Below are 13,547 nucleotides of genomic sequence, written 5' to 3'. Positions count from 1 at the left end.
TGAATCAACATGTCGAATCGTGCCGTTATCTTACACTTTAATTTAACGTTAGTTCATGAAAGTTTTGCTTTACAAAGGAAAGTTTAAAAAATGAAAGTTCGGGTAAATCAACTCTATTGTCGAAACATGACGATTTTCAGTGCTGAGTTTAGGCAAGTTATTGTAAAAGCGACTTACCGTTAACTGCAGCTCGATATCCTGACCTCCTAATCATGTCCAAATATTCAGAATATTTTTCCTTTTAAATCGATAATGATGCACAATTCAATCCATCGATGACTAGTAATTAGCTAAAATTTGTTAAATCCCTGTATTTCTCACAAAAATCACACAATTTTAATAGCATTGCACTTTGAGTCCTATCAGGCATTTCTTCATTACGTCAAAACACAAGTGACGCATCTCATGAATATTTATGAGATTACGTCAAAAATTGATCATGTGACTACATTCCTAAACAACGCAAGATGGAGATTTACTTCCTAAACAAGTACGTTATTTTACGAAATCTTTTAATTCTCATTTAAAAAACTGTGTTTAAAAACCAGTTTTTTAAACCCAATTTTTCACAAGGAACACGAATTTGGGGTCAAATTTGCAATTTGTGGCTTCTTTTTCGATTTTGTCGATCGCTCACGCGATCATCTATATACTGTACACCGCCTTCGGCGGCACCTATTTTAGCGCCATATTTATGGGGACCGGTATATTAGAAGTGTTCCGACATTTTTTTCCTAGAGGAATGCACCCCACTGTAAATTTAAAAATATATCAGCAAAATTGGTGAAAAATTCCGGAAAACTCAAAACCTTTATAAGTTTCAGTCGTTTCGATGAAAAAACTTACGTACGGTTTGCATTGACGAAGTCGAGTAGATAGGGAAACCACAAATAGTTTTATAAAAAAAACGATTATTTATTTTTTAAGAAAAATTAAAGGTCACATATGCTACTTTCTGACTTTTGTTCTTTATACATATAAAGAATTAACAACTGTACACATGAAGGAAGGGAGGAAACAATTAATTTGATAACATAATGAAGACTTTTATAAAATAGTACACGAAAAAAAATCCTGTAGGAAATTTTTTTTTAAGAGTTTGCTCTAAGACATGTACATGTGCCCTTCTAGATCCGCGTATGTGTACGGTTTTGACACATGTACGCATAAATGAAGAGAAAATAGTTGATTTAAAAATTGATAGAATTAGGATTAATATGAAATACTACATTGAAAAAAATCCTGTAGGAGAAATACACTTGTATTCCTAAGGGCTTGTTTTATGATCATTTTTATCAATATTGCGAATTGAAATTGTCGAAGAAATCAGGAACACTTAAAAAAAATTAAGTATTATGTGTAGTGTACTCAGTAATTTACAACAAACAGTCAACATATTTTTCATTCAAATTGAATTTCTAGACTCATGATTTTCGTCTATGTCATATGAATTTTAAAAAAGAATTTAGATTGATATATACATTTAGTCATAGTTAGTTGCGTGATAATGTTCTTACAATAATCGGTCGGGGATTCGGAACCGAGATACAGAAATCGTTCATTAAAGGTCTTAAAACCTTATCATATATGTACTACCATCAATACTTTCAGCCAGTATTTAGTAAATGAATATTTGTTGATGGACTTCAGAACAAATGCGTGATTTTTCTACCTTATCTTATGCATAGACAGTCATTTTTATGCACATAATGCTTTTAGAAATCAATATTCTTATTGACATGCAGAAATGCAGACCTTTTAAAAAACACGGTTCCGGTTCACTTGGTTTTGTATCTGACCCGAATATACAGAACAAATACGCAGTTAGGAAGACCTTCTATTTTAAAGAATGAAAGGGGTACATGTAAGTACAATATTTCTATAAAACACGTAGTGATGATATCTAAATGTTAAAACTGCGATGTATCGATATGTTTGTTGTCGAATTTTCGTAATGTATTGTAATTGAAATGATTACATGTTTAGACACTGATCACGATGTGTTTACACAGTATTTAAACAGATTGAATAGTTTGTAAATGATAGAAAACACCGTACGATTTGGCTGAGTATTTGGATATTGAGATTTCATAAAGTTTAAATTCATTTTCAGTGAGTCAAGGATTTAAGTGCGAGATTTTAATGATTCAAGTGTATTTCTGCTTGGGCTTGTAAGGTTTTTTTTCTTATTTACTTACTAAACGTGCAAAAGCTTTATTAAAATAGATTTTATTAATTGCAATTAGAAACGTTATAGTAAAGTGTAAAATTTACATTCTTTGCTTCAGAAATGCCGAGAAAGCCAGATGGTCTAAACGATAACAAAATAGTACAGGAAATGTCTGCTTCGAAGTTTTTCATATTTGGTAACTTTATTTTTTAATATTGGGTAAACATTGTTTCAGCTTAAATGATCAAAAGAGACCTTATGTTAAAATAGACTACGTAAAATGCATTTGAATTTCGTTGATAAATTTTTTTATATGCTTTTAAATATTTAGCATTTTATATATGCAATTTTATAAAAAAAACAAAAAACAAAAACAGATTAAAGCTAGTGCAAAATATGTTAAATATATAACCTGAAAAAGATATGTGAAAAGAATACATGTAAAACGTATTTATTTCAGTTTTTGCCATTTGCAGTCTTTTGTGTATATGCCTCTTTCAAGTTAATTTATCTGCTAGGACTTTTGAGAAAATACCAGTGAAGTAAGTACAATTTCATTCTTTAATTACAAAAGAGTACTAATCAGATGTCTTCTGTTTTAAAACAAAACATTAAAAAGATTTTCCATTGGTAGTTTTAACTCATTCCTTTTGAATGATATGGAGAAAACGAACAGTATTCAATACAAAAGTCTATAAAACAAAACAAAATAGGAGCAGAGACAGCACGAACCTCCGATATATCAAAGGTGGGATCAACTGGGGCCTAAGAAATGATATTCTTATTTTTGACATACATGCGTTCTAAATATCAAACATGTGTCATACTGCTCTTGATCTAAGTTTCGATTTTGCACAAAAGTGAATTTGCAGCACTGTTATTAAGGCTTGAAAAAGGGGGCGGGCCTTATTTATAGGGAAATGTTTACTGTGACATCTATCAAATATTGGTACATTTTGTATTCCTCATAATACAAGAAAAAACAAATACTATGCAATTTCAAACTGTAGAAGCATAATACATGTAAACAACATAAAAATTTATCAATGCATTAAAAATAGTTGCTAGCTAAATACCAGACAACTGTTGATAAATAAACCACTGATCGCAGTGAACTTGTCGACATGGTGGTACAAAACTTGTTGACATGGTGGTAAAAATAACGTATTTCATGTACTTCGAAAGGCAAATCACGTATATTTTTTATAGTGAAAATGCATTTCATAATTAAACAGAAGATAACGTATTGATTTTTAAAGATTTTAGATAGGCTATCAATGTAAAACTTCTGTTTAGTTCGATTTTTCAATGATAAGTGTGAGATTTTATTTAATTGATTTTACTGCGTTTACATGTATGTGTGCAGGTTTGGCATGTTCATCATCGAAATGGATTATCAAATCGCCTTTTTGCAAGGGCATACACTTAAAATATAAATAAAGGAAATGTTCTTTAACTTGAAAAGCTGATGCATTCTCTAAATCGGGAGTGTGACTTAATAAAACCATACAATACTTAGTAAAGATCATACATATTTCGAGATGAGCATGATTTACTTGAAATTTTAACTAATAAAACGCAAATTTTTTATAAAGCAGCAGCACTTTCTAGAAAATAAAGTATGCCGAAACAATTGGTACATGTATCTTAAACTTTTAATTTCAACTAGGGTATGCCCTTTCGATATTGAAATTCGTTTATGACTTACATGCAGTACACAAACGAATCATTTATCACGTTACTGTCCATTGATGGGGCCAAACTTAATTCAGTACGGATGGAGTATATTATATTATTTTAATCAATATTTAAGTTCTGTATTCAGAAAACGGCTAAATACAAAATCAGTTTAAAAAAAATTCCTTTCCTGCAAATCTCTATTGCATTGATTTCTTTAAAATAAGCCTTAACAGTGCTGCGTAATCACGTTCATTAGACCCATAGGTATAAAAAGATTTAAAATTAGTACTAGTTGTATTCAAACAGCACATTCCTACAAACAAGCATTTTATTATCCTGCCAAACAACTGAGCTTGTTTCTAAAGCAGGCAAAAACAATCAACACCACGTACTAGTAAAATATATCTTTTATTAAAGGAAAAGAAGAAAGAGGTCAAATAAAGTAGAAAAACGGGGGTCAAGAATTAAAAGTTGACTTTAATATAGAGTATTTCACATCTTGGGAAAAATAAGGCACAATCTAATCCCTAACGCCATATTGCAATTGTAACATAATGTGCAATTGAAAAAGGGGGTCACTATATATTTTATAATTTTAGAATCAAATAGAATATATCCGGTCGTAGTAAGTTAAGTGATTAGAATTATACTTTCTCGTTAAAGCTAAGACGTAAACACTAGCAGTGATTTCTGACAATAACAATGTTTTACCTGTAGATGTGAAAGTAATTTGAATGTGATCTTGAAAATCAAAATCAGTATCAAGGGCCAAAACCCTTTGCATGATGACACATAACCTTTGAACTCCAAGTCTTCTGTTAATTATTTAAGTTTCACAATTTTATAAACCTGTCTTGACACATTGATTTTCAGAAACTATATGAATATAATATAAATTAATGTATTATATGTTTTTTTTATATCAGTTAGGAATAAATTCACGAATTACGTACATTTCACACAATAGTTTTATCTTAATGATTTTTATCTAATGATCACTATGACTGATTTACAAAAAACAGTAAATAAACCCCTAACTAGCCAATGACATTAGTTGAACTTTTTTTAACATTAAGTTTTCTTAAAATTAATAAAAATAAATCGTTTTTTAAATCTATATTAAGATAAGCATCCTAATATCTAAAAAATTCCGACTAATGAATGTTTTTTTTTCTAATTCATTGTTTTCTTTAAATAATAGCCGTCAATCGTACCAATAATTTCCGTTTACTTTAATAGCCTCTTACCTTCTTAGTAATTCCTTTACTCGTATAAAATAATTGTTGTTTTTAGAATGCTACATTCCGTTGTCCACCAATATATCTAAATATTCATTTTATCGCTTTTTGTGTCAATTAAAATCCATTACAATTTCTCAGATTGTGCGCTGAAGATACATTGGTTCTTATCCACTACCTGAATAGATCTACCTGCAGTATGATTTCCAGTGATCACCATTACATTGTATTGCCTAATGCGACTCAGGGTTTGTTAATTAATTTCAAGTTATTATTGTACAATAAACATGTTTTAAGCAATGTATATGTAATATTCAAAAATCAAATAAAGTTTTCTAGCTTACCTAAGCCGAAGACCACATACAAATTTGTCCATTTTTTGATGTCGTTGTTGTTGGCGTAAATTTTTCACATTTTCATCTTCTTCTAAAGAAATAGTGTGCCTATTTCAATAGTGAAAGTAATTCAAGTTTGTTCAAATGAAGGTCTTTTCGCTACTACAAGTGGAGAGAATCCCAAAATAGCGAAAAATTGATGACATCTTTGAAACAATGCTCTTCTTAAGAATCAATTGGCTAGGAAAAATGAATTTCATGTGGAATCATTGTCAGTGTATACTCAATTTTGTTCAAAGCATGGTACCGCGTTTTTTTTTTTTTTTGTTAATAGTTTTGTTGGAAGATATTGATTTCATAATACTGTCAGGTTTTCAGAGAACCTAAGAATTTTGAAAGCATAATCTCAATGGCTATCAATGACAATTTCTAATGAGAAAATACGCACACAGATCCTAGGGACTTTGGGGAATAGTCATATGGAATGTTTTTCTTGGTTTTAATGAAATTTTTTTCGTCAATGCTGTTGTACAAGATACGTAAATATATTCATTTCTAAAGTTTATATTTTTCCTTTCCAGATGGAACAAAGTGCATGATAGCTTGTAAAATAACAGCCGATGTTCGAGCAGCGTTATTGAAAGGTTATAATGAATGGTACCCAGCACCATACCCGAGTGAGAGAAAAGATGGATACTTTTATATCTCAAAAAGATTCTATTGTCAAAGGAACCCTTATTATATTACTGTTGATTTAAGAGGGTACTGCGATTATAGAATCTACAGTAGGTATTTGATTCTTTTGTATACAGTAAAACTCGATAACAATGAGCATTCTTTAAATGAATCCATTAATTGCACGTCAGGTTTTCAATGAATAACAAATACCGAAAATTTTAAGAAAATGCAATTATGATTCCTCATTGTGATTTATATCTAATTTGGGATTAAGATAGGAATTTGCAGCTTAAAAAGTAGTGGACCATTTTATGATGCAGAGTACAAACTGATGCTTAAAAATGATATTAATTTTTTTATTACCTACTAATAAATCCTTTATAAATCTACATCTAAACCATAAAGTGTCTCATATATCTTAAGCTGATTTAAGTTATGAGTATTCATTTTGACACGAAAGAGTCCACTTAAAGTTTAAATTCATTAGATTGATATTTTCTTGGGAAGGGCCACAATACGGGATCAAAGATCTACAAACAAAAATTATAGAAAAAAAAAATAAGTATCTTCTTAAGAACACCAACATAATGCATAATTGGTCATTTCGATATGGAAGCACCCGCAGTTAGTTTAAGGTCAAGATCTAGTATATGAAAGGTGTCCACAGATTTATCAAACTTGAGAAATAAATTCCTTTATTGGTGCTTTACAACATTAGCTTGGTCAAATAAGGTGTTTCGGGGCATAATTTGTAGAAAACAAAATTAAAAACTGTATTTTAAACTGTCATTTTCAATGAAAAATTAAGAAAACCAGTCATGAATATGGGAGGTCTTCTCATATTCGACAAAGGAAATATATCCAGATTGCCTACAGTCTCTCATAAAACGGTAATAAGTACGCTCAAGTCATCATTTTAAAATCAATATGTATTTGATATAGGTATCCGGTTTACTTTTCATATGATTTCAAATTTAATGTCATGAAAATACCCTATTTTATACATAATTCTGCTAAAGCCGTAAAGTACGGGAATAAGAAAGTTGAAATTGACTATGACGTCAGAATGGATCCGGCACCGAAAAGAAGTCTCAAGTTATTTACTAGATCTTTTGACCGTAAATTCATATTTCTTAAAATAATGACCCCTAGTCGTAAGGTTGTGTCAAAATTGGGGAACAAAGGTTTGCATACAATGTAGTAGATTTTAGGGAAAAGTAGAAATCTTTTCAAGAACTGCATAATTTATATTAGTCATATTGGAATTGAAGCATCCTCAGATAATGTTAATTCAATTATGTTCAAAATATAACCCCTGGGGTTAGGATAGGGTCACTGTGTGGATCAAAGTTGTATTTGGGATTATATAAAAATGTAGGAATCACCCTTTTTTTCAATAGCAGCAGCAAAACCATTATAAGTCATATTCTAATGCAATTGTTTTGTAAAACTCTTTCATTGGCTAATGCACTGATGTTTGAAGCAGTAAAACGAGCATTAACGAGCGTGAAAGCTTTTTCATTGTGACGTCATAATAGAGCGACGCAAAAGCACAATGATCCATGACGTATTTCATGTAACAAAATTCATAAAAAAATAAGACGTAAACAGCAAACAAAATGCATGGATTACATTAGAATGGGAATAACTAATCTTCTAATTTGGTATTTGCGACCGTTAATGCTGTTTTAACGGTCGCAAACATCCGTTTTGCCGGCTCCGCTTACGCGTCGCCGGTAAAACTCAGTTTGCAACCGTTAAATCAGCATTAACGGTCGCAAATACTAAATAAGAAGATAGTTATTCCCTAATTGATATGAAAGTATTTTGAAGTAGTGAACCCCCTGGGGCAGTACGGAGCCAAGATTGGTAATCAAAGTTTTACATAAGTAAAATACAGAGACAAATACTTTAAAATGCTAAACAACAGCACAGACACTTGTTATGTAAATATCGAAGCATCCTTAGGTAATTAAACTTTCAAACATCCACCTATGTTAACTGTTCATTACTAATTGATTTTGCTTTTTTCCTAGCAAATGAGCTCAGTTGATCGATGCTGTTCACGACTGTCTTGTAATGTGTTATATATAGATACTCGTTCTAATCCAATCGTTACATTGGAGAAAATTCTAAGTTTATATATTTTATATATTTTTGCTATTAGGGAATAACTATCTCCTAATTTGGTATTTGCGACCGTTAATGCTGATTTAACGGTCGCAAACTGAGTTTTATCGGCGACGCGTAAGCGGAGCCGGTAAAACGGATGTTTGCGACCGTTAAATCAGCATTAACGGTCGCAAATACAAAATTAGAAGATCAGTTATTCCCATTCTAATGCAATCCATGCATTTTGTTTGTTGTTTATGTCTTATTTTGATGAATTTTGTTACATGAAATACGTCACGGAGCATTGTGTTTTTGCGTCGCTCTATTATGACGTCACAATGAAAAAGCTTTCACGCTCGTTAATGCTCATTTTACTGCTTCAAACATCAGTGCATTAGCCAATGAAAAAGTGTTTTACAAAACAATTGCATTAGAATTTCATTTTCCTCTCTTATTTATATTCATTAATCTCTACGTGTTTTAAAATTGCATAAAGTGACTCAGTCGAAAGTTGAAACCATTATCTAAGATTTAGTTTTAAGGGACCTTCAATAGTTTCACAAAAAATGAAAAAAGACAGCGATTGAAATATGATAGTTGTAATAAATATGTTATGAATCAAAGATCATCTTTAACACTTTGCCCTTAGTGTGCATTATTATATATGAAAAATGGATCTTGTATTTCCCTGAAAATACTTTAAAACAATATAAAACTTTTTCACATTAATTTAACTAAAAAAAACTTCCATGTTTATATGAAGAATGCACCCAATAAAAAAAAATTGACATAGTAAGCAGATACTATCACAAGATTTTTCTGCAACTAAATTGTAGAGAAGAGGAATTTTAGTATTGGAGAAAAATGCAATTCAGATGAACAATGCTACAACTCGAAATGTTCAATGAACGAATGCTCATGTGAAGATAGCCATACTCGATTCCAGGATCAATGTGTGCGTGGTATGTAAATAATATTTCAATTGCATACTCCATATTAAACATTGATTGATTGATTCTGTGTTGTTTAACGTCTCTTGGAGACCAGGTATTCCAACAATTTATTGGAATTCACATGGGTACGAAAGGCGCTCCGTTATAAGCAGACCTATTTTTATATTCATATGAAGCAGAATTTGTATAAAATCTTATGCATAAAATGAAAAAAAAAACACTTGCTGTGGCCTTCAACTCGACATTTAGATATATTGACGACGCATTATCAATTAACAATGGTAGTTTCAATTCCTTTGTCGAAACGATATATCATAGTGAGCCTGAGATAAAGAATACAACAAAGTCTGACACATCTGTTTCATATTTGAACATTTCACTTGAAAAAGACGTTAATGGTTATCTTACAACCAAGCTCTATGATAAACGTGATGCAGCAATATACCTTCATCATCTGCATACGGAGTATATATATATATATATATATATATATATATATATATATATATATATATATATATATATATATATATATATATATATATATATATATATATCCAAAATGAAAAGAATTGGCACAGTGTCCGGTAAATAATATTAGAAAACAATGACAAGGCAACAATGGTAGTAAAACGGAAGCGCTTTCTTCATTATTTCTTCAGACGTTTTACATTTCAAAACATTTCAAAAATGTGACGTCACATTTTTGAATTGTTTTGAAATGTAAAACGTCTGAAGAAATAATGAAGAAAGCGCTTATGTTTTACTAACATTGTTGCCTTGTCATTTTTTTCTAATATATATATATATATATATATATATATATATATATATATATATATATATATATATATATATATATATATATATATATATATATATGAGTAGATCGGATACACAGGAGCTTGCTCTACGTATATATGAATAATTTCTAAAACGAGGTAAATTATTGACAAGCAAGTCGATGAAGCAAGTATATCAGCCGTCTCGTTTAAAGTCATCATTTCTCTAAGTTCTATGGTCAATACAATGACCTTGTCAGCATATACAATGTATTATTGAGTCAAATGCTGACTGACGTTTTTCATACTAATTGTTTGTCCATTATTTATACACTGAATTGACGACGGATTTTTTCCGTTATTTCCTGATCATGACAAGGAGCACACGGCGGGTGTGACCGGTCAGCAGGGGATGCTTACTCCTCCGTGGCCACCTCTTTTGCATTGCTTTATGGTCTTTGTGATTGAATACTGTCCCTTATCTCCATATCCTTCTTTTGAGAATTATTTTTACTCAATGAATGCGACTACTTGACGGTCGAAACCTGCAAATTTTGTCTTATACTTGGCATTAATGACCATTGAACAGGGAGTGAACCTTTTTTCCTGCCAGCACGTACTGCGACATGGGACCTCAGTTTATCGGGTTTCATCCAAAGAACCCGTCTCCATGTCTCATAGTGGGATTTGAACCGGTGACGTAAGGATCAATTTTACGACTCTACCCTTTAAATAGACACTCATGAATAATATCTGCACCACGCAGACGATTCGTATATATTGATTTTCAAGCATAAGAAAAGTCTCCCGGACAATCTCTTTATTTCAATTGAATTACCCTTTATGATTCAGTTAAAAAATGTGTGAGGATATTTAGGAGGTATGGGGGTATAGCGTCTTGAGGATATCTGCTATTATCCTTAAATTAAAGATTGGAAGAAGAGAAATGATATAATGAAAGCTGATATAATCTTTATTTTATATGTGTCTTCTTGTCATTATTTTTAGACGATATGCTTGAAAACGGTGCTTTTTATGGGGACCAATGCCTATTTAGCGAACAATGCATTTTTCCAGGAGGAGTGTGTTCAAAAAACCAGACATGCTCCTGTAGATCTGATTACGTATACAACGTGGAAAGAAAAACTTGTTATCAAGGTTAGTCCTTAAAAAAACGTCCTTTCTTTTAAATAACATACATGTAAATGTAAAATAATACTATCTTCAGACAAAATTTTTAGAACACTGTTAATATGTTGTAAAGCAATGGCTATTCGATCAAGGTATAAATATTACAGTGTGTTCATTATTGGTAATAATAAGTTGGTAGTAAGTCGGATAAAGACAATTAAAAGACACATGACACGTATTAAAGACAAAAGCTGCAATGCCTTAAAGATTCAAAAGGAAACTCTAATAGATTTATGCAGGAGGACCATTCACAAACAAATAACTATATACATAAATTATTTTATAGTAAAGTTTGTAATTATATTATAATTCAATTTAGTAATGATCACAATTATAGCCCTTATTCATATATGAGGGTTCTTAAGAAATTATTAGGACATTTAGTTTTCTTCCATACAGGACAGAGAAAATTCATGATAAATCGTTAGCTTTTTATGATGAACGAATGAAACCAATGTGCAAATTTCTAGTTTATGCGGTAATAAGTACAAGTTCGGGTAAATTATAAACATGTATGTGTCTATCGACCTGGAGCTGCATAAATGTGTCATTTTAACGTCAGCTCGACGGAGATATTTTGCAACTAAAACGACCAGGAAGTGTTTACTTTTTCTTTGGTATCAAACAATCTCTGGTATGAGATTCAAATAAATACTATTTTGTCGTCGTTCTCAGATTTATACTTTTTTCGCATTAAAATCCTTCAAAACGTCTGCATTTCTGAAAAAAAATTCTAATAATCTTTCACAAAATGAAAGCAAAATCATTTTGAAAGATTTCATTCCTAAAACGGATTATTTTCGCCATTACTATGGGACAGTCAGGATTTTCAATATATCTGTTACGATATATATTTTCAATGTTTGATTTAATGACTGTTCTGGGTTTCCTTACTATCGACATCTCAGTATACTATTATCAATAAGAAATATTTTTATGAATTTTTAGTGTTTATCAAAGGTTCATGCTAATTTTCAATGAAAGAAGTTCATTAGAAAAAAGATCACACAAAATGTCTCAATAATTTTTTTGATAATAGCAGCCCCCGTATATTTGAAATTCAGGGAATCCCATGATCTTTGTTTAAAAACATGAGTTAAAAATAAAAGTGCGTTTTCCAGTTTTTTTTAAAAAAATCCTTTGTTTATTTAGATGATAACCTACTTGAAGTTGCACTGGGAGCTGGTATTTCTAGTTCCATCGTCGGTGTTGTGGTAGGACTTGTTGTCATGTTTCTTATTCAGAAAAGTGTTTTGCAAGATACACGACAAACTGAATTAAGGTACATTTAAATTATTGTGCATCTGTATTAATCAAACTTTTCCGACATTTGTAACCTTCTAATTTCCTTTTCTAGTTCTTAAGAAAAAAACATACGAATTTTATTCACATTTATGTTAAATAATCCAAATTTAGTTAGCAGATATCCTGTACTTGCTGTAAATATATTTTTTTTTGTTTTATTTAGGAGCAATGATTTAACAATAACATCACCCCACTGAGTTCTACTACATGTGGCATTTGGAACATATACTAGCATTTATTTTATATTTGAAAATCTATCTGGAACATGTATACCATGGACTTGTATATCTGATGATGGTAGTGGTTAAAGAATAAACTGCTGGTGCTCGAAGAACTAACCTTGCTGTATAAACAAGAAGAGACGATCACATGACAATGTTTAAATTTAGGGAAAAAATATCTAATGTGCATTTGTTTTAAATCATCCAGCACAGACATGGCTAGAGGATATTTCATGAAGTAGTCAAAAACGCAGCATTAATCCTTTTTCAATCAGAATAAAATGTTTTACTTGTATGTATGTAAATTAATTTCATTGTAATCCATAACATTCACAGAAAAGCCATATTATGGCAAGTCATTCATATAAGGGTCATAAAGGCATTATAAAGAAGTAAAATAGAAGATTGTTAAACAAGGTGTGCAGTATACAAAATCTGCTACCGGATGTAAATAAAAAAAACTTTTGAACACAATTACTTTTATTCAAACGCAAGTAAAAAACAATTATATGCACAAATAAAAAAAAAAACAACCGGGTGTAAATTGACATCTACTCAGACTTTGCGCAAATTTGCATTTACATATGTGTAAATTTACTCCCAGTGTATTTTTCGACACGTGAACACACTGCAAATATAGTTTTCATTAAAGCTAAGAATATTTGTTCTGATCATGATAACGAAGAAGGACGATGTGCCGTACCAGAAATATAACGTCATTGATTTGGTACACTTCTACGTTTGACGCATATTAGCCTCAAATTGACTGATCTTGTGGTGGTATTCTTTAAAGATTAGTGTTCTCATCTGCCATTAACTTTGTGAGATACATTTTGTGTAAAATGTTTTGAAAAATCAAATATCCCAATTTTTTGTGGATGA

At 30.9% G+C, this 13,547-nt stretch overlaps 1 protein-coding gene across 1 annotated transcript; it reads left to right on the top strand.

The window, feature by feature from the left end:
- The first annotated feature begins 2,686 nt into the window (after positions 1–2,686).
- Positions 2,687–12,808, top strand: LOC134282621 (uncharacterized). Its single transcript, XM_062765019.1, has 7 exons — positions 2,687–2,712; positions 5,230–5,336; positions 6,005–6,208; positions 9,050–9,175; positions 10,957–11,106; positions 12,292–12,421; positions 12,608–12,808. Exons 2-7 carry the CDS (start codon positions 5,288–5,290, stop codon positions 12,639–12,641), a joined length of 693 nt encoding a protein of 230 aa, XP_062621003.1. The 5' UTR covers positions 2,687–2,712; positions 5,230–5,287; the 3' UTR covers positions 12,642–12,808.
- The last annotated feature ends 739 nt before the right edge of the window (positions 12,809–13,547 follow it).

This window comes from Saccostrea cucullata, unplaced genomic scaffold (assembly GCF_032062105.1).
Source record: "Saccostrea cucullata isolate Sc308-1 unplaced genomic scaffold, CSIRO_AGI_Scuc_v1 ctg4811, whole genome shotgun sequence".
Classification (NCBI taxonomy): Eukaryota; Metazoa; Mollusca; class Bivalvia; order Ostreida; family Ostreidae; genus Saccostrea; species Saccostrea cuccullata.
This window is presented reverse-complemented; position numbering and strand designations above follow the sequence as displayed.

Excerpts from the sequence above, each read along its gene's own strand:
- LOC134282621 (XM_062765019.1), top strand. The coding sequence starts at position 5,288 with ATGATTTCCAGTGATCACCATTACATTGTATTGCCTAATGCGACTCAG. Across the intron at positions 6,209-9,049 it reads CTGCGATTATAGAATCTACA|AGAAGAGGAATTTTAGTATT; the intron begins GTAGGTATTTGA and ends ACTAAATTGTAG. Across the intron at positions 11,107-12,291 it reads AAGAAAAACTTGTTATCAAG|ATGATAACCTACTTGAAGTT; the intron begins GTTAGTCCTTAA and ends TTGTTTATTTAG.